Source organism: Delphinapterus leucas, chromosome 6, assembly GCF_059928025.1.
Source record: "Delphinapterus leucas isolate spDelLeu-1000000601 "Yukka" chromosome 6, BTC_Dleu_Yukka2, whole genome shotgun sequence".
NCBI classification, from domain to species: Eukaryota; Metazoa; Chordata; class Mammalia; order Artiodactyla; family Monodontidae; genus Delphinapterus; species Delphinapterus leucas.
In genome coordinates this window covers 121,784,030-121,807,723 of record NC_143134.1, presented here as the reverse complement: position 1 = coordinate 121,807,723, position 23,694 = coordinate 121,784,030, and the positions used below count along the sequence as shown (strand labels likewise).

Here is a 23,694-nt window from a genome sequence, read left to right as displayed (position 1 = left end):
CGGGGAGCCCGGCAAAGTCGGGGAGCAGCTACCGCGCGGCCCGGCACCCCTGCCCGGGCGCCCAGCCAAGGGCTTGGGGAGAGGGCCAGAGTGCCAGCCGCACCTGGGGTGGAGGAAGGGGTGAAGGCTGACCCGAGAGTGCTGCCGTGTCCCCCAGGACCCTCAGCCCTGAACCCTCCCTCCTGGACTCCCGGGCTGACCACTCCCTGCTGAGAAGTTCAAAGGGCAGCATTGGGGGTGGGGGTCGCCATTTGGCTGCTACTGTCACCTGGGAGGAAGACAGGGCAGGATGTCCAAGCCCCTGGCATTTTCAGAGGTGGATCTGACCTAACTCCCACCCCCTGCATCCCTCTTCTGGAGCATCCTGCATTGGCTATAATGCTGCCCTTGGGGCTCCCTGGGCTGGCGGTGGGAATGGTGCCGCGGAGACCAGACCGGGGAGGGCAGGCGGCGTGTCTGGGGCTGGGGTGCTTTGTGGGCTCCATGTGGAGGGTTGGGGGGCGGTTGTGGCCACATTCGCGGCATGAAGTGTGAGTGGCAAGCGTGTGTGGGGACCGCTGGGCATTTTAAGTGGGCTCGCCATCCCTGAACAATGTACTGTTAGAGAGCCTGTCTCCGGCTAGTATTCTCCATTTTAAAAATGCGTTTCGGAGCTGGCACGTCTGGGAGGAGAAGGGCTGTCTGGGAGCGCCGGACTGGAGGTGTTGCTTTGGCACCAGGGTGCTGGGAAGAGCCTGCCAGCTTCGGGAGCCAGGCTGCTCAGAGTGACATTAAAATGCCCTTTGGATGGTGCCACTGTGCCACGGTCTGAGCTGGGAGAGGCTGCAAGTCCAGGAAGTGGATGGGCTGCCAGCACCTTGGCCCCAAGAGCAGCTGCCCCGACCCTCCTTCCCTCTCTCCCTCCGTGCCTCCCTCCCTCTCAGAATAAAAGAGGAAACAAAGGAGAGACGAGAGGGTGAGAGGTAGATCACAGGAGAGAAGGCTCTGGAATAAGCTTCCCGTTTTGCCTTGAAGCCCTTGCCGGCTCCCTAGCTCTCCCGGGAAGTGCAGCCTCTGCCCCAGCATGGGAAGGGTTTATTGTCCCACCTAACCTCGGAGACCCTGCTGGTGCCAGGCAGACAACCAGCCAGGCCCCCTGGAGAGGTTCTGCATGGTCTCTGGGAGTGAAGTTTTCTTGGCTGCAGGGAAGGCCTGTCCAAGGGGCACACTCGTGCTCTGTGAATGGACACCGTATGTATGCATGTGCACACACACACTCACACACACTCTTCCACAAGCGCGCACCCCACAGACATGGAGCCAGGCAGCGTGTGCCTTACTTAGACATCTCGGGAAAGAGATGGCTGGTCTGGGTGGCCCTGGAAGTGGCTGCCCTTGGGCCCTCCAAGCCCTACTGGCCCCCTCACCTGCAGGCTCCCTGAGCCCTCGTTCCCCGCCCCCCTCCAGAGGTTCACTTCTCAGTCTTTTTAAAGATCCCCCGGTCTTGGAAGAAACTTTTGGTTCAGCTTCAATTGGAAGCTTTGTCTCGGTGGTGAGAGCTCCCGCCTGTCCACGCTGGCGGCGCCAGCCATCTGAATGTGGCCCGCCCCTGCCCACGCTGGCTGCACCCACACCATCCCGTTCAGGACCCTGGTCAGCTCCCCGAGCCCAGGCCCTCCAGGGGCCAGGAAGGCAAACGATGTTTTCTTTGGAAGGCTCCTCTTTCTGAAGCTGAGCTGTGGCATCTCTCAGGGAAATGCCTTCCTCAACACAGCCCGGAGGCAGGCCCTGCCCTCCCCGCGCCTGCCTCTGAGGCTGTGCTTTCAGAATCTTCCATCGGGAGCCCAGTATCCCTAATTGTGGTGGGATTTTGGAGCAAAGGCTCACCTGGCGAAAATCTCTCCAGCCAGCTCAAATCTGTGAAGGGGTCAGAGAGTGGCTGGCTCAGCCACCAGCTCCAGGGATCCCGGCTACCCCGGTCCTGCCCAGGTGGGCTTCTTCGGGGTCAGGCCAGGTGCCTCTCACCTTTACCAGTCACCTCTAAGGCAGGGACTGGAATTGGGAGTGGGTGTGGGTCCAGGGCTGGGCTGCTCTGAATAATCTGAGAGCTCCTTGGGGACACCCCTACCTAAGAACCTTGCTTTCTTGATCCCGAAGTAATTCGATCCGAGGAAGCCACATTGCATGGTGTCAGGAGAAATGCTGCCTACATGGGCGATGAGCACAATACCTCTGGGCTTCAGGAAAAGGCGAGCAGAGCAGCGGTGACTGAGCTGTGTCTGTCTCCCCTCCACCCTTTCCCTCTTCCAGTTTAGGTAAATTGCTCCCACAGCGGCACCCTCAGTCTTAGGGCCCTTCCAAGGGACGTGGACACAAGGTTCCAGGGCCACCATGTTTATGGATTAGGACCCGTCCAGATGGGAACAAGTCAGAAACGTATGGGTTTTACCTGCGCTTCACAGGCGCTGCTCGAAGGATTCAGGCAGACGGGCGGGGGGAGGGGGGGAGTGTAGAGCACATGGCCGGGCCATCTGTTCTCCCGACAGCATGCTTATGAGCCACTCAGTCAAATGCCAACTAGTGATGGACGGCCTACTACGCGCCAGGTTTGTGGGCCCAGATGAACTCTGTCCTCAGGTGGAAAGATGCTTGACTGGGTCTTGTTCTGTGATTTTCAATAAAAGGCTGGTGTTTCAAGCTCCTTGAGAAGTGTCCTCGGAGTTGACCGCTCATCTTGGGGGGGGGGGCAGCGCTGGGGCTGCCTGAGCCCCGCCCACCCCAGCCCAGCTCGCCTTCCCTTGAGAGAAGCACGTCATCCCCCGTGTGTGATGGCATGAAAGGGGTGGGCAGCTCTGTGACAATGACCTTGGACCCGGCTGCCCTTCCCCTTCCCCGTCCCACCAGCCACTGTCTGGTTGCCATGAGAAAGGCTCTGAGCTTCAGCCTGAACGTCTACCATTTTAAAACAAGGAGGATGAAGCTAGCTGATGCTCGAAGATGGTTCTGTCCCCCTCTCCTGCCACATGCAGCTCTCAGACGCCAGCCGGTCGGGCTTGACTCGGTCAAAGCTGGGCTAGCGATGCTGAGCGCAACTGTCTGTCACCCGGGCCATGGTGCTTAGTGGGGAGACCTAAGGCTCTGCCATATCTATTTGTTTAAGAGGCATGAGGACTCTGGGGTCAGAGTGGAGGGAGCTGAGAACGCTTTGGAGGAGGGGTGCCATTTGCGCGGGGTCCAAGGTTGCACCTGGGTGAGCCGGGGCAGGAAGATGGGAAGGAACAGGTGGGCAGCAGCGGGGCTGCACACAGACGCCGCGGCACCGGGGCTGTCGAGTGACCTCAGGCTTTACGGGCCGACTGCTGTGGGCTCTTCTGGAGCTTGGTTAGCTGTGTGCAGGTCTCAGCACCTGAGAAGAGATGTGAGTGGACTCGGCGGCGGGCAGGTGAGGGTGGGTGATGGGTGCTGTGTCTGGACAGGCAGGTGTCACGGAGGGGCTGGTGTGGAGTTAGCCCCTCAGAATCCCATCACTGAAAATCTGTTCGCTCCTCCTCAGATTCAGCCAGAGTGGAAGACCCCAACCCATCACCCTGAACAAATTGAACAAGAATAAAACCGTCCATTCAGACGGAAGCATGAATTTTGTCACCTGCTTGAATCAAAACTTTGGCCCAATGATCCCGCTGACGTCCTGTTCATGTGCCCCAGCCCCTCGTGTCCCCCAGATTTTAGGCCCACGTGTGCCCTGGATGCTGGGGTGTCAGTGGTCCAGGGAGTTGGGGGGTTCAGGATCATGGGGGTCTTTTCCTAAACCAGTTAGTTCAGCATGCATGGGATTGATCCCGTCTTTGCACTGAGGTTGGCCGCTGCCTCGGGGGCTGGCCAGAGACCATCTCCAGACACGCAAACAGCCCGCACGAGAGAGTTGCTCCCGTTTCCAGGGAGAAGGCTCTGTACCAGCAGCGGGGGGGCGGGAGCTGTAACTCCTCAGCACCAGGCGGCCGCTTCATCTCCGGAAGCAATCTGCCCCTTGTCCCACGCACTTTAGCTCTCCGCACTAAAAAGGAAGGTAATTTTCTGCCTTGGGTTGTATTTATTACTAAAGTTATTGGGCCCTGTAATCAATACTTAACATCCCATGTAAAGTAATCCAAAGCTAATTACTGGCTAAACTGAATCAGACACACGCCAGCTGTGACTGGTGCTGCTGGGGACAGGAGCCGCTTCTCGGCTCTGAGAGGTGCCCTGTAGATGCTCTCCCCCGCCGGAAGCAGCAGCCGTGAGGTCATTCCCATGGCTCAGGTAAGGGGGGAGAAAATGGAACAGGAAAATCCACATCTCTTCATTTTTTCAGATTATTACATATCAGAAACTGGCCAGGAGCTTAAAGCACTGGGGAGAAAACCAGTCACGAGGGTTAATATTTTTGGAGTGTCATCAAGTGTCAGACATCCCCCCCACACACACACCAGGAGCTTAATCTGGGTCGGGTAGAAGCCGCCCCAGTGACCCTGTGTTGTCGTCCTCGGTCTCGAAATGAGGAAACCAAGGCTCAAGGGGCAGAGGGGGGCGCGGGTGGTCAGTAACCTGCCCAGTGGCCCAGCAGGTAGGTGACAGACCCCAGATGCAGCTCCACGGTCTGTCTGACACCCGAGTTCATGTTCTTGTTAAGATGGAGAGAGAAGAATAAAAAGTAGAGAAACGGCTCAACCCCACTGAGAACCAGTAAGAAAGGGGGCACCTGGTGCCATCACGGCAGCTCATAGGGCCTTTGGAAGAGGGTTTGAGAGCCGTGTCTCTAACTGTGTGGCCCGTTGCTCGGCCTGCTCTGAACTTGGAGCTTGGCTTTTCAAAAGGGAAGAGCCTGCGGGGGAGTGGGTGTTTCAGACCCCTTGGGGGTGGTCTGCTTCCTGCCACTGAGGCTGGGTGAACCAGACAAGCCCTTTCACCCCAGGGGGTGGAGGGCGCCTTCGAGGGTGCACTGGGTGCCCCGCCTCGGTTCTCTCCAGCCTAAAGGTTCATGCAGGGAGCCCCACACCCCTCAAATCTCCCAGCATCTGCCTGACGACTGGGATCCAGGAATTAAGAAAAAAGACACAGACCCTCTTAGCTGATGTAACATCTAAATCTCCAAATCGCCCCACACGCCTGCGGTCCTGGTTACGCTGTTTGTTACATTTGGTGTAATTTGTAATTATGGGGCAGCCGCAGCGAAGAAGGCTCCTCCTTGCTCAAAGGGTCTCCCCTTCTTCTGCACCCAGGTTAAGTCCCACGACGAACACGTAGGTGACAGTGGGCAACAGTGGCTCCCTCACTCTCGAGCGGTGTTTAGAAGACATGGGCTTCCCCGTCTCCTCGCTCTAGTCTGGGCAGTGGGGACCTGGCCTGGGTGTCTCTGAGGTACGGTTCGATGGCATTTAAAATCGGTTGGTCAGTAAGAGGGCGAGTGACTGGGAAGAGTGTGGATTGAATAGTCCAGCGGAGAGAAGGGGTGGAAGATGCCGAAGCCCCAGGCTTTGCCTCTTCAGGAGCCCTCACCTGGAGACGCTCATCTAGGGCAGTTCGGTTCCTTGCAACAGTGTAGTGAACACACAGGACACCCTCCAGGAGCTTAAACCTCCCAGCACAGATGTCCCCAGGGTGCACATGGCTCTCACGGGCGGCTCTGGAAGGAAAGTCACTCCCACTTGCTTCAAGTGGTGCTTCGGGGGTGTGAGGGTCAAAGACAGAACAGAGGCGTATTCATAAATATTACAAATAACTTTACTTATCACTCCAGGATGCTGCTTGTAAATCTGACAGCATAGCGGGACTCAAAGGAGAGCTCTCGGGATCGTAAACACTTCTGCTCTCCGATGGGTGGGTGCCTGTGCCCCACCCAGGCAGTCCAGCCCCCAAATCTTATCAAGGTGACTCTGCACAGGTGGAATCAGTGGTGCGTGGCCTCTGGGGAGAGGGCATTGGTTGAGTCACCCCATAAGCAACTCGAGGGATTGCTCCAGAGTCAACACCAACCGTTGGTAGAGGGGCTGAGGTTTCTGAGGCCACGTCTGGGGTCCACAGGCAGAGGGTCCTCGCTGGTCTGAGATGCTGGTGATGTGTTGAGGGCGGAGTGTGTGCTCCGGGGAGTGGCCACGTGTGGAAGCCTCTAAAATCCGGCAGCACCAAGTCCTCTGCTCTGAGCAAGTGTTACATTCTGGGGTGTTTCCTAACCCTAACGCAGCTGGACCCCAGAGCTGACTCTTAGATGTTTTTATAATGACACCACCTTCTAATTCATGTCAAGATCAATTACTTACTCAGTAGAAACCAGACCATCCTCCACTAGTTATGATGAGTTCCCTTACCCAGAAAATAGGAAATGGTAATGTTTGTGGGGCCCCAGGAGCCACGCGTTCAGCCCGGAGGGCAGGTGCCCGCTGAACTCTCCTGTCCCTGTCCTTCAAAGTGCCTCTCCCGAACTGGACCCCATTTCTGTTGGGGCAACTAAGACAAGGTGGGGCTGTGGCCTCCCTCCCATTGTCTGGATGTGACAGTCTGAGGCAACATTTATGAAAGGAGCATGGAACTTTCTAGAGCGGGAGCAGAGGGTGTGGGAGGAGGCCAGGGTGGGCCTCGGGCAGTCAGCTGGTGGGTGGGAGGGGCGAAAACAGTGCATCTATTCAATTCTGACTAGGATGTAAAGGCATGGGGGTGGGGGTGTGAGTCAGCTTTTTCTCCCATCCCTCTCCATGCTTTGACCTCCTGGGGTCAGCTTAGTTCCCAGGGAGCTGTAGGAATTCCAAGGTGCAGCCCACGTTTGGCAAGCCCAGTGTGAATAACCCAAATCTTTTCAAAAGACTGCTTCTCAGCCATGCCTCAGGGGATGCCATAATACCCTTTTAGGCTCCCTATCAGGACTGCAGGCTCAGGAGAAATACGATAAGGGGGTTTCAGATCTCCAGGCTGGCCGTAATTGCCTGTCCCCTGGAGAGTCTGGGAGAGTCCCGGGCCAGGGGAGCTGAAGGCATTCCTCAACCCTTGGGTGGTCTAGACTCCAGCAGGTCTTTGGAGCAGGACTTGGCTTCATGGGTGTAAATGACCTGGATTTCATTTCCTCCCCTGAACAACCCAGCCAGGCTGGCACTCTTCTAATTTAGAGTACCCATTGTAAATCCCGCGGGACATCACTGCCATGAAATCAGATCAGAAGTTCTTCAGGATCAGGAGAGGTTTATTTGAATTCTCTGTATCGGCTTTGATTGGAGCTCACCTTCCTAGAACATAGCTCTGGGTGTTGGGAGCTGTTTTCACGTCCAGGAATACCTCTTCCGCATTTGTATGTCTGTATCAACAGCATCTCTTGTGGGTGGTCGTTAGCCAAAAGCAGCTCTTTGGAGAGGGGGCAGAGGTGTCCAGGGGCATTGAATCCCAGCTCTGTCACAGGCTCTCGCACCAGTCGCTCAGCTGAGCGTCCCCTCGGAGCACCTCTGGTCTTCTGCAAAGCGGGGATGGCGAGGATGGGCACCCCTACTGGCTGCCGTGTCTGCTCCTGCACTGACTCACTGAATCCTTACACATCCTGCTATTATTAAACCCGTTTTACAGATGGGGAAACCAAGGCACAGAAGGGCTAATTACCTCGGCCAGGGTCTCACAACCAGTAAGGGGCAGAACCAGGGCTCAAACCCAGGCTGTCTGGCCCCAGAGTCTGTACACGGAGTGTCCACTCCGAGATGCTTCTCTTGGCAATGCACGTGCTCGGTTGGTTGTAGGGAAGTTTTCATTCACGCACCATGCCCGGAGTCTGATCTATCGCGTTGCTGTTGCTTCTGTCCTGGGGTTTACAGCAGGCTGTACCTCGTGTCGTGGTTTTGATCTAGGGTTTGCAGCACACTGCACCCCACATCTTGCACATAGTAGGTGATAAGTAAATACCTGCAGCTTCCGCAATGGACGGCGTGAGGTTTTGGAGATTGGATTGGATTGGATTTGAAGTTGTTCCAACAAAATAAGTGGTCCATGTCCTTCTGCAGTGGGAAGCGGGTGTGAGTGATTTGGGTCGGCACAGCTTGCGGCCCTAAATCGGTGTTAAACGTTCATTGAAGGAGAAAGGCAGAGAGTGGGGGACTGCTGCCCCCACCCCCAGACCCAGCTGGCGGGACTCAGAGCACCGCGGTCGCGGAGCAGAGCCTGCAGTACCCGCTGGAGCTGGGAGATGGCGCCCTTCCCCAACTGGTGAAATTTGCTGCTTCCAACACAGAGGCTGCCACAGATACGTGCATTAACCAGGATAACAAACCAAAGGAGCCCCTTCAGCTCATGGGTCTCACACCAGTGCTCAGGCCAGGACCATCCTGGCTGTAACTGAGTCCCTGCTACATAGGGGGACGCAGCAGAGGAAAGCTTAATGGGAGGCCTAGAGGAAGTGCCTTTCATCTCCTGTTACAAGCCTTCTGCAAATTCTAAAGCACTATTAAGATGTTTGACCCAGTCAGGCCTGTGCTTCCAAGGAGACTTACATGTGTCCTGACACCCATGCTGCCGAGGGCTGGGGACTTGTGCCAGCCTGCCCTGCCCCTCTCCCTGGGCATCAGGACCCCACACACACCCGGAGAGCCAGTGAGGACACCCCCCCGCCCCCCAGCCACAGACCCCAGGCCCCTGACCAGGGCTGCACCTGCACCACACTCACCACGGGTGGGGCCGCTTTAGCAACCCTGCGCGGAGGCCTGAGCCCCAAACCCACACCCAGCTTCTGCACCCCTGCTGCATGCCCACCTGGACCCAGGAGCCCACACTGGGCAGCGCCACAGCTGCCAGAAAAGGCCTTAGGGCTCCTGGCTGTCCCGGGCTCCCAGAAGGGCCTTTCCCCTAGCGCCCTCCCCCAGCACTGGGGCTGGAGACCCCCCACCAGGGGCTGCTTTCGGAGCCCGCCAAGAGTTCGCCCTCCTGGCTGGGTTTCAGGGGGCTGCCGGGCTGGAGGAAGCCTGGAGCCACCGCCAAGCAAGTCCCCGGCAGCGGGGCGGAGGCCTTGGGCATGGATGGGGTGGGTCTCAGGGGGTTGCCTGGGGCTCGCTGGCCGGCGACCTTGAGGGTGGAAGGGCAGCGGCCAGCCCATGCGCTAGGGACGCCGCCGTCTGCGCGGGCGGATTTTGACGACTTGGGAGGGGGTGGTCTGTCTTTCCTCCCGGGCCACCCCCTCCCTACTCCTTGGTGACGGGGCTCTGCAGGCCTCGCTGCCAGCAGCCAGGGGGCGGCGGGGAGCCGGAGTGGAGAGGAAAAATCCACCCATTTCCTGGGCAGATTGCGTCGGCCGCCGCCCGGACGTGTCCCCGCCTCCCGGCCGCGGCCCCCGCGCGCAGCCCGCGCGGCGCTCAGAGCCCGAGCCGGCGGCTCTTCCCGGCGGCGGGCGGGTGGCAGAGGACGGTGGGCAGCGGCGGGGCGGTCACTCTCCCGGGCGCCCGGGGCGGCGCGGCCATGGCCGGGGCTCGCGGGGCGGCGGCGACGGCGGCGGCGGGCGGGCGGCGGCGGGCCGAGGGGGCGCGGGGACACGGCCGGGCGCCCCTGCCCGCCGCGGAGCCCGCCGCCTGAAGGCTGCCCGGGGCGCGGAGCCGGCGCCGGCGCGGCGCGGGCGCAGGAGGCATTCCAGGCGCGATGTCGGTGCCGCTGCTCAAGATCGGGGTTGTGCTCAGCACCATGGCCATGATCACCAACTGGATGTCCCAGACGCTGCCCTCGCTGGTGGGCCTCAACACCACCAAGCTCTCGGCGGCCAGCGGCGGGACGCTCGACCGCAGCACCGGCGTAAGTGCGCCCGCCGCCCGCCCTGGCGGGGCCTCCTCGCCCGCTCCCTCCCGGTCCCCAGCCCCGGGCGGGAGGGCGCCGCGCGGGGGAGCCGGGCGCAGGGGCAAGGGCACGCGCGGGGGCCACCCTGCTCCCCACACCCCAGTCTCGGCCACTCCTCCGACCGCGGTCCCCTCTGTGTGGCGCTTGCTGCCTCTGCCCGGTCCCCTCGCGGGGCCGGGGAGCCTGCCCAGGGACTCAGAGGCTTGGAGTCCTCGTTCAACTAATAAGTCTCTTGTTGATAAGGTTAGGGAACTGAAGCAGGGGTCTTGGGGACTTGTCCAAGGTCACTCAGCAAGTAAGGGGTGGAGACGCGGTGGACCCCAGTCTGGCTGGGTCCAGCCGGGGCTGGGAACTGAGCCCGCCCCACTTTGCAAAAGCCGGACTGGACCGGCCGGAGTGGGGCCCGGGCGGGCGGGCTCCGAGCTCTTGCCCTCAAAGTCCCAAGGCGTCTTTCTCTCCCCATCCCCATGCGGAGATCCATAAGGTCCCCGCCGGCGGAGGGTGTAGAGGGGCCGGGCGGGGCCCGGGGAGCCACAGCTGCGGGGCTCGCCCCTTGCCTTCCGCGCGATGCGTTGGGGGAGGGGGTGAGCGGCCAGGGCCGCCTCTGGACTGGACTGACTTAGGTGGTGGCGGGAGCGGAGGCTGAGCCGGAGCCACCGGGGAACGGCCGCTGGCGGGGCCGGCGGAGGAAGGGGCGCGCCTCAGGCTCGCCCCCTCTAAGCCGAAAGGAGAGGTGAAGGACACGCGGCTCCCTCTCGCGCTCCCTCTGGGCTGTCAAGGGCGCAGTGCTCGGGGAGGAGGTCTCCTGGCGACCCCTTGTAAGATGGTCATCCGTTCACCTCACCTGCTCTTTCGAGAACTGCAGGCGGCATTTTCTTCCTGATGACTTTGTTCCTACCTCTGGGTCCTGAGATCCTGGGGTTGGAAATGAATCAAATGAAATGTATCTACTGTGGATTCCCTCCACCCAACTTCTCCCCATACCAACGCTAAAGATAGCAGGGAGGTGACTACCTGAGGCCACCGGGCAGGCTGCAGGGTCTGTACCCGGGGTGTTTTCGGACAGTGGTGTCTGTCTGCCCCGTGTACATGGGCGGGACCACCTGAGCTGGGTTGCAAGGTGACACCAGCCATGTCACCATGTCAGCAGCCATGTGCAGCTCTGGTTTCGTGACCGTCCTTGGGCACACCTCAGGTTTGAGGTTGGGTGTGACCCCTGCCCAACATGTCACCAGCAACTTGGTGACATCTGCCCAATGGCTAGTGGGTGGCAGCCTGTGCAGAGTTGAAGCCCAGCATCTTTGCGGGCAGCCTTCACCAGACCGCCAGTAGGAACACTGCTGGGGCTCGGGGTCATCGCAGCTCTGGGCTAAGAGGCTGCTGGATCCCGGCTAGTACCACTGGTTCTGCTTCTCCAGTACCAGGGAGCAGCAGAGAGAGGCTGCGCCAGCCTCCCATGCTCACCTTACGGGAGGAGATCCTATTTCTCAGTTACGTGCCGTTGTGAGTCAACCAGCATGCAGTCTCCGGTCCCCCCTCCCCTCCACCTAGCCTATCAGTTGGGTCAGATGCCAAAACTCCAAACATCCCCTAAATTTAAAAATCCCTTGAATTAAAAAAAATGTTTTAAAGAGTCATGCCTGTTTGACTCCCTTCCAGCCCTGGGGATCCTGATGGGAGACCGTCTGTGTTCCTCCCTGTTTTTACCTCCCCACGATCGGCACATGTCTTTGGACCACTTCTTTCTGCCCTTTCCCAGGGGCTGGACGTGGACGGTCATCCCGGTGCGCTGCTTTCTGGTCTCACCTTTCTCCCTCCCTCTCCCTCGCCCCACATGCTCTCCAGGTGCTGCCCACCAACCCTGAGGAGAGCTGGCAGGTGTACAGCTCTGCCCAGGACAGTGAGGGCAGGTGCATCTGCACGGTGGTCGCCCCCCAGCAGACCATGTGTTCACGGGATGCCCGCACGAAACAGCTGAGGCAGCTACTGGAGAAGGTGAGTCTGTGCAGGGTGTGTGCGCGTGTGTGTGCATTTGTGTGCCCACGCTAGCAGCAAGGTCCGTCCCAGCTCCAAGACCTCACTCTTCCCTGGCATGGCCCACTGGGAATACTGGTGAATGAATGAAACGGATGGATGGAGGGAGGGAGGGAGGGAGGAACTGAGACTCCCCCAGGGCTGCCCAGGAGGAGGCGAAAAGCTCCACTGGGAGCCACGTGGGCTTTAGCGAGGGAGCAGTTGGGGCTCCTCTCCCACAGCGCCGTCTCTGGGTCACGCCCACAGCCTGCGGTCCAGAGGGCTCAGAGCTGTTGCCCAGCAGAACCTGGGAGAGCTCCCTCGGAGCCCAGAAGCAGGGCCGCTGGGTGGCATCTTTGCCCCCTGCTGCTGAGTGGTTGGACCCGGTGACAGCCAGGCCAGGCGTTCACGCCCATGGCTGCCTTCCCGGTGCAAAAGCAGATTAAATCGTCACCTTTGTGACCCACCTGGGCACAGCACTTGCGGTTTGAATCCGTTATTTCACTTGATCTTCACAAGAGCCAGGTGAAGGTGGCGAGGTTTTCACCCCGTTTTAAGAAGTGGAAATCTGGGTCCAGGCAGGTGGGCTGACTCTCCCAAGGCAAACAGCCAGTGAGCAGGAAGCCGGGTTGGCTCTCAAACCCGGGGCCGGCCTCCCACCTGGCCCGCGACCTCTGCCCCCCACAGAGGCTGGCGCTCCCCATGGATCTTGGCAACCCGCTGCCTGGAACATTCCGCTTGGGAACCCTGGGGTCTCAGGTAACCTGAGCGCCGGTTGTCCTGGGAGCTACTGAGGGGAGAAGGAGAAACGGCGGCCCTAGTACTCCACTCACCGCCCTCCCCAGGGAGAGGGTGCGTTTCACATCAGGCCCCTTCACGCCCTGCGGGAGAGGGGTCACACCTCCCACGCCACACACACATGCTCACGTACGCACACGCGACACACACATCACACATAGCACATATAACTGAACAGATACACGCAGGCCACACACACACCTCACACGTACACACACCACACAACACATGTACAAACACCACATATAACTGAACAGATACACAGAGACCACACACACCTCACACGTACACACACACCTTACACACCACACATGTTACACGTAAACGCTCACTTAGACACACATACACCACACACAAATTTGCATGTGCATACACACACTCACACACACACACACACACACACACACACACACACCCCCTCAGTAAAGCCGAGACTTCTCCATCAGCTGAGGAGCGCTGGGGGGCCTGTGCTGGGAGGAGAGCCACCACCCCGGAGGGAGGCCTGGCAGCCGGCGGAGTCTGTCTAGTTCGGTTCAAGCCCGGCTCATGCACAGACCCTCACACGGGTTCTGGCAAAGCAGGTCCCTTTCTTGAAGTCAGTGGGGAGGGAGGGGCGTCCCTGAGGCTGTCGCGGCCCTGCTGTATGGACGGGGCCCGGGCAGGAGGAGGGCTTGGGGCAGCTGCCGCCTGGCTCCCCTCTGAGGACCTGTGTGTTTTTGTGCTGCCGTCTTTGGTCACCCCAGTAAATCACTTTAAAAGAATTAAAGAAAAATGTATGTAACAGGTTCCACAAACATTCATTGACACCAGACTAGACCGAAGCCTAATTGGGCCTTTAATTATTCATTATTGCAGAGGAGGGAGGTGGAGCTCAGAGGGGCCTCGGGTGGCTGGGGGGTGGCCCCTCAAGCCCTTGGGAGGCCGTGGTCAGTTCCAGAAAGCTCTGTGAGCCCCTGGGAACACAGGCCTTGGAGGCCTCCTTCCTGCCTGTGTATACCACAGCGTTACTGCTTAAACATTTAAAGCCCGCTTTTACACCCTCGTGGGCACTGTGCTGCCGCCACTTCTCGGGGCAGAAGCCGTTTGTTGTATAGAGGGCCTGGCTGCTGTGTGAGAAGGGCAGGGCTGTACGTCCCTCACTCCTTCCCCAGCCTCCTTCTCCTCTTTCCTTCTCGGTGGGCACCATCTGAGCATCTGTTCTGTCCGTGGGCCTGTGGTCCCAGCTGTGCCTGTGTCTCCAGCCTGGCATCCTGTTCAAACCCACGTGAGGAGCTTCCAAAGGTGGAGCCTTCAGTCCCAAGCCCAGAGGTGCTGCTTTGAACTGGCCTGCGGTCTTGAGAGGAACCTAGCACCAGTGTCTCGTGAAAGCCAGGCCCTCACCCCGCGTTAGGGCTGAGGACCCATGGCAAAGGGCGGGCAGGGGCCTCAGGCTCTGTTCTCTTTGAAGAAGCTTATGGCCCAGAGCTTCAAAGTGTGGGCTCTGGAGTCGGTCCGGGCTTTGCATGGTGGCTGTCTGCTGTGTGACAGTAGCCAAGGCACTTAACTTCTCTGAGCCTTTGGTCTCCTTCTGTGTCAAATGAGACTTGAAATAGCGCCCACCTCCCAGAGTTTTGTAAGGATCGGATGAGATCCATAACGCAGTGGGCTCAGCGGTGCCTGGAACGTAGAAAACGTCCCATAAGTATTAGCGATCAGTGCTCGCCTCCAGGCCAGCTGCGTGGGCAGGTTGCTGCTGCCCTCAGCACCTGAAGCCACCTTGGGCGAGGTGGGGGATTGTGCCTTTGGTAGCTGTGTGACCTTGAACTCCTCAGTTGGCTTCTCAGGGACACATCCTACAGGTAAGAGAATGGACGCGCCCAGAGGCGGGGCCTCTAGACCGGGAGCTCAGAGAAGATGCAGGAGTGTGATGGCCGCCTGGGGCTTGATTACCTGCTTTCTGGTCAGCCGGAGAGGGAGGTGCTCATCCAGCCTGGGAAGGACTATAGGAGGGGCGTATTAAAGCGACTGAGTGACTTAGCATCTTGAAAATATGTTTTCTAAATTTAATTTAAAAACTTTTAAATGTGTTAAAAGCATCCTTCTCTGGCAGCTGAACAGCCCAGAGGGCTGTGTGTGGCCCCAGCAGAAGAACCAGGCTGAAGCCCGCGAGGGTCCCGCAGCGTCTGCTCGGCAGGTTTTAGCGGCAGCCTTGTGGGTTTTGCTGTCCATCAAGAATCCCCCTAGGAGGAGGAGGAGGAGGAGGGGTCTTGACTGGAGCTGTCATTTTTGTTCCTTCCTCCCGCCCTACGGCTGTGCATTAGGTGCTGGGCCTTGCGCTTGCAATGAGGCCTGTCCACTTCCCCCCGTTGTCCAGCAAGGCAGTTGAGACAGGGGTGTGGGTCACTGCCATGCAGGCATGGTGCCAACAAGGTGATGGTGTTTCCAAGTGGTGTGCGGCCACTTCTGGCTTGGCTCATCAGGGAAGCCTCCCTGGAGGAGGTGGCATTTGAGCTGGGCCTGGAAGGATAAAGGGAAATACAGCTTTTCTCAAAAGAAGTCCTCAGTTATTCAAAGTGACAGAACAAACTGTTGAGGGGGACAGGAAGACCTGAGGTAACAGAGCAAGTATATTTCAGTTTCCCCTAAAACATCGAAACAGAAAGGATCAGAGCGAGTCAGAGTCACCCACATACTGTATTTTACAAACCTGAATTTTTAAACTGAATACGTGTGCATTACTTTCAAATAACAAGCCATAGAATCCCAGGCAGTTTTAAGCGCTGAGCTGAGTGGTATCAGTTTTTCCTCCTTTGGGTTTCTCTTTCTCATTTATTTTATTTGCGGGGGGTGAAGGACATACCTTAAGAAGTGCAAACCACACTATCCTCTCTTCTTTTACTGACCAGGCAAAGCTAAGCCTCATACCCAAATGATTTAGTTCCAAAAAAGGGAGGGTATTTGCAAATTCAGCAAAAAAGAAAACAGAAATGAAGATTTGCGGTTATGGAGGTATCTTCCCACTGGTAATTGGATTCGATTCTGAGAAAATGACCCAAACAGCACTTTGGCCACCCTGAGCCTCTTCCACCTCCCTGCTACCCCAAATGCATTGGCACAGAAGCGCAAGCCAGTTTCCTGAAAATAAAATGCACTGGCAGGTGGCTGCACTAAAACTGTTTTTCTTTGAAGCTCTCTGGAACCCTGTTGAATATTAAAGTTTCATCTTGAGGCTAGACTCAATTCAGATCTGCCTGTAAAGGTGTAGAACAGAGATTCTTCATTTGCTGGGTGATTGATTCCTGAATCTCTGTTCTGAATGTACATGTTTTCAGAACAGTCACCTACCTATGATACTGTGGGATGTGACGGATGACGTGCAAGATGCAGAATCTGGGAGCCCAGTCCCCTGCTTCCCGAGCACTGTGCTTATGCAATCAGCCCTCTGAGCGAGACACCCAGTGAGATTTAGGGGGAAAGAGGTCTGCGCCTGGAAATGGGGGAAGCCCAGCTATGCTGTTCATCTTTGTTGGTGTTTATGCCTGCCTGACTGATTTCATCCTGCAGAATAAAGAGACTAGAAACAATCCCCTGCCCACGCACCCCAAAAAAAGAAGAAAAAATCACCCAAAGCCATATGCCTGGAGCTATGACCAACAGGGAACCAGAGGTCCCTGCACCCCTGGTTGTAAGAACACGTCCTGGAAGATGGCAGAAGAAATGTTGACCGAACCAATTTGCTCTGTTTGGGGGGTTCTTGGTCATAACAATCCCTGCTGCTGGTGATTAACTAGTAAGTCACGCACGAGCCGCTTCTGGCTCACAGTGGGCTGGCCATGTGGAAAAGGCCACTGTCGTTCGTTAGGAGGCAAATGAGGTCTGCAGGCACCTGCCGCAGCTCCGTCCTTGAATCTGTTGCCTTTTTGACAGGTGCAAAACATGTCTCAATCCATAGAGGTCCTGGACAGGCGGACTCAGAGGGACTTGCAGTACGTGGAGAAGATGGAGAGCCAAATGAAAGGACTGGAGTCCAAGTTCAAACAGGTGGAGGAGAGTCATAAGCAACACCTGGCCAGGCAGTTCAAGGTATGTGTGCTGCGCCTCCTCTCCTCCTCCCCCTCCCCCTCCTCTTCCTCTCCCTCCCCCTCCCCCTCCTCCCCTCCCCTCCCCTCCTCCCCTCCCCTCCCCTCCCCTCCTCCCCTCCCCTCCCCTCCTCCCCTCCCCTCCCCTCCTCCCCTCCCCTCCCCTCCCCTCCCCCCTCCCCTCCCCTCCCTCCCCTCCCTCCCCTCCCCTCCCCTCCCCCTCCCCTCCCCTCCCTCCCCTCCCTCCCCTCCCCTCCCCTCCCCCTCCCTCCCCTCCCCTCCCCCTCCCTCCCCTCCCCTCCCCTCCCCCTCCCTCCCCTCCCCTCCCCCTCCCTCCCCTCCCCTCCCCCTCCCCTCCCCCTCCCCTCCCCCTCCCCTCCCCTCCCCCTCCCCTCCCCCTCTCCCTCCCCTCCCCCTCTTCCCTGCCCTCCCCCTCTCCCTCCCCTCCCCCTCTTCCCTGCCCTCCCCCTCTCCCTCCCCTCCCCCTCTCCCTCCCCTCCCCCTCTCCCTCCCCTCCCCCTCTCCCTCCCCTCCCCCTCCCTCCCCTCCCCCTCCCCCTCCCTCCCCTCCCCCTCCCCCTCCCTCCCCTCCCCCTCCCCCTCCCTCCCCTCCCCCTCCCCCTCCCCCTCCCCCTCCTCTTCCCCTCTCCCTCCCCTCCCTCCTCCCTCCCCTCCCTCCTCCCTCCCCTCCTCCTCTCCCTCCCCTCCTCCTCTCCCTCCCCTCCTCCTCTCCCTCCCCTCCTCCTCTCCCTCCCCTCCTCCTCTCCCTCCCCTCCTCCTCTCCCTCCCCTCCCCCTCCCCTCCCCTTCCCCTCCCCCTCCCCCTCCTCTGAGACTGCATGATTCCCCTTCATGCTCCCACTCTCCCTCCAGAATAGCAATTTGAGGCCAGGAAGGAACCCAGCAAGGATGCTCTTTTCCTTGCAAAGGGCAGCACTCCTTGGAAACAGAGAGGCCACCTGCCCTCACCCTGGTTTGGCAAAACTCACCTTGAAAGGGGCAGAGTTGAGGTGCGGTTTTCACACCTATTAGCTTCTGAGGCCAGGGCCCAGGTCCCAGCTTCTCCAGCCGAGCTGCAGATTAGCCGGGAAGGCACGTGACTGGTCCTTCCCGACTCAACAGCTGCTCCAGGTGAGCCACGTTAGCCAAGGATTAGCTTAATTGATTACAGCCATTTCTGAGCAGGGATCACTCAGGGCAGCTCTTCACATCTGACCTAATTTAGCTGTGACAAGGCTCACTGTAGATTTGCAGGGAAGGAAGAGAGATGCCAACATCTTTCTCACTTCCCAGTATGTGTTCCTTTTCTCCATGTAACTCTGGACACTAAAGCTGGAGTTGGTTTGACCTAAATTTATATACACAGATGTACAAATATGTATATATACACCTAGAGTTTACTCAGCTTCAGCGTGGTTAAATTGAGAAATTATATGCCCCTTAATTGAGGTACACATGCATGTTAACTAGAAACCTAGCTCAGATGTAAATGAATGGGTCAAATCACACAGCCCCGCTGGACTGCCCTTTCTATGCTAATGTTGTCCTTTGATGTATGCTCCCGGCATGCAGCAAGAACTAGTTCGCTTTTAAAAGCAATACGTTATATAGATGAGATGGCAAGCTAATGAAGTTATAAACCTATATTATAAATAAAATAACAGCAGGTTGATCCTGTTGAGGAGAAATGAGCCTATCGCAGGTGGACGTGTCCTTACTTCAGACATGTCATCAGGAAGTATCTCGGCAAGAGATTTTGGCCTGCCCGACCCCAGAGAGCTTGTGTCTCTCCTTGTAAGGCCAGCACTCCCTTCTCTGGGGTAGCCTCTCATTCCCCTAAGGGTGTCTTCAGCACCTGTGGGCTCTTTGCAAGCACTCTGTCCCACTTCCCAAATCTGGGGCACTATGGCTCTGAGGGAAGAAAAGTAGCCCTTGCCTTTGACCACACTTTAATTGCCTTAAACACTTTCGGCAGAAATTGCTGTGAGGGCATCTACATAGCTGTTAAAGCAGTTTGTCTGGACTGACTCTAGCCTTGAAGTGTGATTTTTCTTTTTAAGTGACCGTGAAGTTATTTGTCTGTTAATGGCTATCTGGTTAAGGCAGGCTAGTAAGCTAGTTCTTCAACAGTTTTCATTTTCTTGCTTGCAGGGCTAACTTAAAAGAGTTTTTTCAATGCTGCAGTGACTGAAGAAGCAGTCCACTCCCATGTAACCATGACAGAGGGCCAGAGAGCTTTTTTGCACCCTGCATTTTTACTATTATTTCCCGTTACTTAGCACCATACCCCTAAGGAACCTTGAATACAACCAGGATCTCTTTTGCATGCGACTGTAGATGCATTTCATGAATAGTCTGAACCCTTGTCAATGCATTTTCTGAAAAAAAAAAAACAAAAAAAAGAAACTTTGTGTATGTGACTTAAAGCATGTAACCTTCAGATGTTGCATTCTAAACTGACAATAAAGACCTTTCCCAAATATGTTGGTGTTCTGAAGACTGTTTAATATGCTCTTCTAACTCCTGTGGACCAGAATAAATCAATCTATAAATAAAGCGGGAGTGTGGACCTTTTCCCTCACCTAGGGAGAAGCCAGGCCAAGGCAGGGTGTTACAAGTTTTTGCACGCATCGCACTGAACCCAGCTTATTTTAACCTTGCAGGCGATAAAAGCGAAAATGGATGAACTTAGGCCTTTGATACCTGTGTTGGAAGAGTACAAGGCCGATGCCAAATTGGTATTGCAGTTTAAAGAGGAGGTCCAGAATCTGACGTCAGTGCTTAACGAGCTGCAAGAAGAAATTGGCGCCTATGACTACGATGAACTTCAGAGCAGAGTGTCCAATCTTGAAGAAAGGCTCCGTGCATGCATGCAAAAACTAGGTAGGCCCAGAACCCTGCGGGGCGGGGCACCGCGCCGCCCACCTCCCCACTCAGCTCGCTCAGGCTTAGGGAGTGGTGCTGAAGTGGACAGCGCCCGCCTGGCGTCAGGGAGCCATGGCTGGATCAGGGCTCCTGGGTAGGGCTACCTTGACAGATAGTCGAGGGAAGTAGGCACCACCTGTCCTAGGGCCTTGTCCAATCCTGTGTAGAGGCCAGCTCACAGAGCCCATCGAGCTGCACATCTGGAAAAATGATGTTAGATGTTACCTACCATCTGAAGAACGTGTGTGTGTGTGTGTGTGTGTGTGCGTGCACGCGCGTGTGTATTGGGTAACTTTTTAAGACACAGGTTTTCATAGAATGGGAAACGTACATCTTAAGATTCCCTCCAGCTTGCGAACGAGGGCTGATGGAGCTCCCTGAGATACTGAATCATGCAGAAAAATCCATCACATCACAGTGGAAGACTTGCCATTCGCAACAAGCCAGGGAGTCCCTCCTGGTGCCTGGAAGGGGTGGGACTGGAGCCAGCGGCCCCTGGGCTCCTTCGGAATCTTATCTGTGGTTGATACCCACTCGCCTTATCAACTTTCGTGTTAATTTTGCTTTAGCAAATCTTAACGGCGTCAGCGTGAGTCCACTTTTAAATAGCACGTTTTAAATCCCAATTCCATTTTCAGGTTTTCTTAGGAAAGACTGGCTGGCCCTTCCACCCACTGTTCTCTAACACAGAGGTTGTTCATTTTCATAAGGTTTACTTTTTAGAGTAACTTAGGGTAGCTTTTATAAAGGGTAATTCTGCTTTATGAAAAAGTTCCCTTTAGGTTTTATCTGATGTTTTCACTTGATTCCCTTTTCATCCCCCACCCCACACACGCTACAAATGCCTTATTTTAAACTTAAAACATCCCAAAAGAACAAATACTTTAAAAAAAAATCCCCATTGCTATTAAGTGGGAGAGAGAGAACGTTCAAAGGGCAAGGAGGTCGAGTCAGCCAACCTTTTTGTTTGAACAGGTTCCCACATCTAGTTTATTTTTAATGCCGTTCTAGGTGCCCTAGTAAAGCTCCCCAGTCCGGGAGAGGGCAGTGAGCGATGTTCGGAGCATTAGGACGAATCCGTTGTGATCTGTACACTTGCATCACATGAGGGATTATCTGCTGCGTTTTTTCAGATGTGCTTCATGGCACCCATGTCCTGGTGTGTCCGGGACTGGGTGACCTGGGACAGTCCCGGGGAGGGGGTCTGGGCTGGACGGTCTCTACCAGCTCTTCCCATTTCAGCATTCAGGAGTCAGCGGGAATGTTTGAAATGCTACTGCTTATCAGGCTTATCAGTGGTTATGGGACTACATGAATACTTCTGGTGGGCACTGTCTTTGGGTTTCTACCCATAAAGCTCCCTCTACCCTAAGCTCCCGTCACCTCTCTCCAGACCCTCCAACGCTCCCCCTGAGGGCTCTTGGCCCCTGGGGGTTTCTTTGTTACTTATTTCTCCACAGTAGCATTTTTATTCCCCGGTAGACAGACCGTGTAGAAACCAGTGGGAAACCAAGATTAAACCTTCACATTTTCCGATTAACGGATGAAGGAGCCAAGTGGAAATTCAGAGGGGGCAAAGTTACAACTGACGAGAAGCTAAGGGTCTTTCCGGGAGGACTCTGCCCTTCCCAGACGAGCAGCCTTCGTGCCCGAACTCGGCCTATTTTTAGAAGCTGGGTGAATTCACTTTAGGGCTTGGGATCTTGGGGCTTTCACATGGTTCCCCTTGGGCTGCTGAAATAAGGAGAGAGGATGAAGAGGCCCCCGGAGCCCTGTTCTCCACCACTGAGTGCAGTCACTTCTGCGCTCACAAAGACCTTGACCTGTAGATGGACCTGCTGAGTCTTCGGGCAGGTGGGTGGGGGTCCGTCTTTCACCAGCACTCGGGTGGGTGATGTGGGTGAACACCAAACTGAGAACCCCCATCTGGGGGAGGCAGTGTCCTAAAGTGGTAAGTGCCACTCAATGGCCCCGTGGCTCAACCAAGGCACCGACCACTTTGCATTTCAGCCGCCTCTTCGTCTATAAGTTGAAGGCGTAGGAGTCCCTGTGCCCTGGGGTCACTGTGTGAGTCCACAGACACCATTCACGTCACGGGCTGCGCACCGTGCCCAGCATAGAGTAGGTGGTGATAGGACACGTAGGCAGGTGGGTACGTAGTACCCGATAGCTAGACATGATTGCTAGGTAAAGAGACAGCTAGACCGATAGGTAGGTAGGTAGGTCAGTAGGTAGTTAGACAGACAGATGGTAGATAAGTAGGTTAGTAGGTAGGTAAACAGATAATAGGTAGGTAGGTAGATAGATAGACAACAGATAATAGGTAAGTAGGTAAGTCAGTAGGTAGGTAGGTAGACAGACAACAGGTAATGCGTAGATATAGCTGCTGTTGCTTCTCCCACTTCCTAGGTTTTCATTCAAGCTCGGTAACTTAAAGACCCAACGAATATCCTGTAGCTGCTAATTTTAGTCTTTATCTTAGCCTTGCAAATAGCTGCCATCTTAGCAGCCTGTTTCTTTGCCGGGAGGTTGCCGGTGAGCAGAGAACAGGGGAAGCCAGCACTGATGCTGTCCTGGGCGGTTAGGACTTCTGAAGATGCAGTGTCTCAGAGGTCGGCAGTTCCTTCCTCGGCCTCCCCCGCCCACCCCCGGCCCCCCGCCACCTCCGCCTCTTGTCTCCTGGGTCTGAAGTCTGACTGTAGGTTCCTTTTGCTCTGGTGAACAGCATCTCGGTTACCTTCCTGGTGTAATGATGGGGAAGAGGGTCTCCCTGCAGTTTCCCCAAAGTGCTCTTAATTAGGTCTCTATTCTCTTCAAATTGTTGTTGCTGACAATTCCATACACAGGGAAAAAAAAAAAACAAGGACTGCAGGTTCCATTGGTCTTCTGTTTCCATTTTAAATCCCTCTCTTGGTGGCATTGTGTGTTTTTCCTAATGTGTTCCTCACGTTCCCAGCCAGAACGTGAATCTGAAAGTCTGATTTCTGGAACTGGACCTTGGGCTCAGCACCTCTCGGGCATCATCCGGAAGGGAGGCGGGTCCCCACGGCTCCCCTGCAGTTCCTCTGGTTCCCGGGCAAGGCAAGGGAGAGGCAGAGCTGCCCGGCGACCCCGTCCCCCGAGCTTTTACTGCCACTCCGTGGACAGCCTGTGGAATCAGGTGCCCCAGCGCTAGACCAGCCAAAGGCAGAGACTTAAGATCCGACACAGGACGTCGTTGGTCCTCATGCACGTGTCCCGGGCATGTCACATGCCCGTTAGTGTCAGGCCTCAGTCCTGTCTGTAAAAGGAGGGGAACTGGCTGACTTCAGGGCTTCCCCCAGCTGGACCGTCCTGGTTCTCCGGTGCTAAAGGCCTCTGTAGGGAAGGTCGAGGAGACAGAGAGAGGGGCCCTTACCTCCTCCCCAGAGGCCGGGATGGAGCCGGGTGAGTGAGCTGCTCCCAAGGACGGTGGATAAAGTTAGCCCATGCGGATTTACACTCAGGATTGAGAGGGAAGTTTAGGGTGTCTCAGTCTGCAGGGGACCGACTAGGACAGCGAGGAGGGAGGGGACCCGAGTCCAGGTGCCGCCCACAGCAGTGACCTCAGTGGTCCCAGCAGGCAAGCAGGTGTCCCCCCAGGTTCCTTCCGGGAAGTGCTAGGGATCGCAAGAGGTCTCTCAGCGTCCCCGTCCCTGCCCAGGTGTGGAGGGGAGATGGGCGTCCAGGGTGGCCCTCGGGGCTCTGGGCCTGGGCTTGCAGGGAGGCTGCTCCGTCCCCGGTTAGCTCTTCTGCAAGGACGTGTGTCTGTCTGAGCTCCCAGCTCTGCCAGCTCTTCCAGCTTAACTCTCCGGTCTTTAGGGATACAAGCTGGGACCGAGGCAGATGGGCCTGGAGGCGGGGCGGTCCCGGGACCCGTCTGCCTGCTGTGGAGAAGTCAGCCCCCTCAATCTGGTCTCTGGCCTGGTTCCTTGGCGGGCACGTCGCCCTGGGGCCTGCTTAGGCTCCTGTCAGAGGTCACTCGGGCTGTTGTTCAGAAGTGGCCTCCTTCTAGGAATAGCGGGGACCAGAGGATTTCATCTACGGAGGCTGCTTTGTCCAGGCTCCCAGCTTTGCAAG

General features: G+C 56.7%; 1 protein-coding gene across 2 annotated transcripts in view; it reads left to right on the top strand.

Moving 5' to 3' along the window:
* OLFM1 (olfactomedin 1) overlaps nucleotides 1-23,694 on the top strand; it is a 35,764-nt gene that overhangs the window by 549 nt on the left and 11,521 nt on the right. The window contains exons 1-4 of one of the 2 annotated variants that reach the window (XM_022578298.2): nucleotides 9,534-9,762; nucleotides 11,650-11,799; nucleotides 16,522-16,677; nucleotides 19,335-19,554. In XM_022578298.2, the coding sequence (XP_022434006.1) occupies nucleotides 9,613-9,762; nucleotides 11,650-11,799; nucleotides 16,522-16,677; nucleotides 19,335-19,554 (676 nt within the window). In that variant the 5' untranslated portion in view covers nucleotides 9,534-9,612. Of the gene's footprint in view, nucleotides 1-9,533; nucleotides 9,763-11,649; nucleotides 11,800-16,521; nucleotides 16,678-19,334; nucleotides 19,555-23,694 lie in introns of those variants that run through there. The other variant, XM_089913951.1, reaches the window with a different exon arrangement.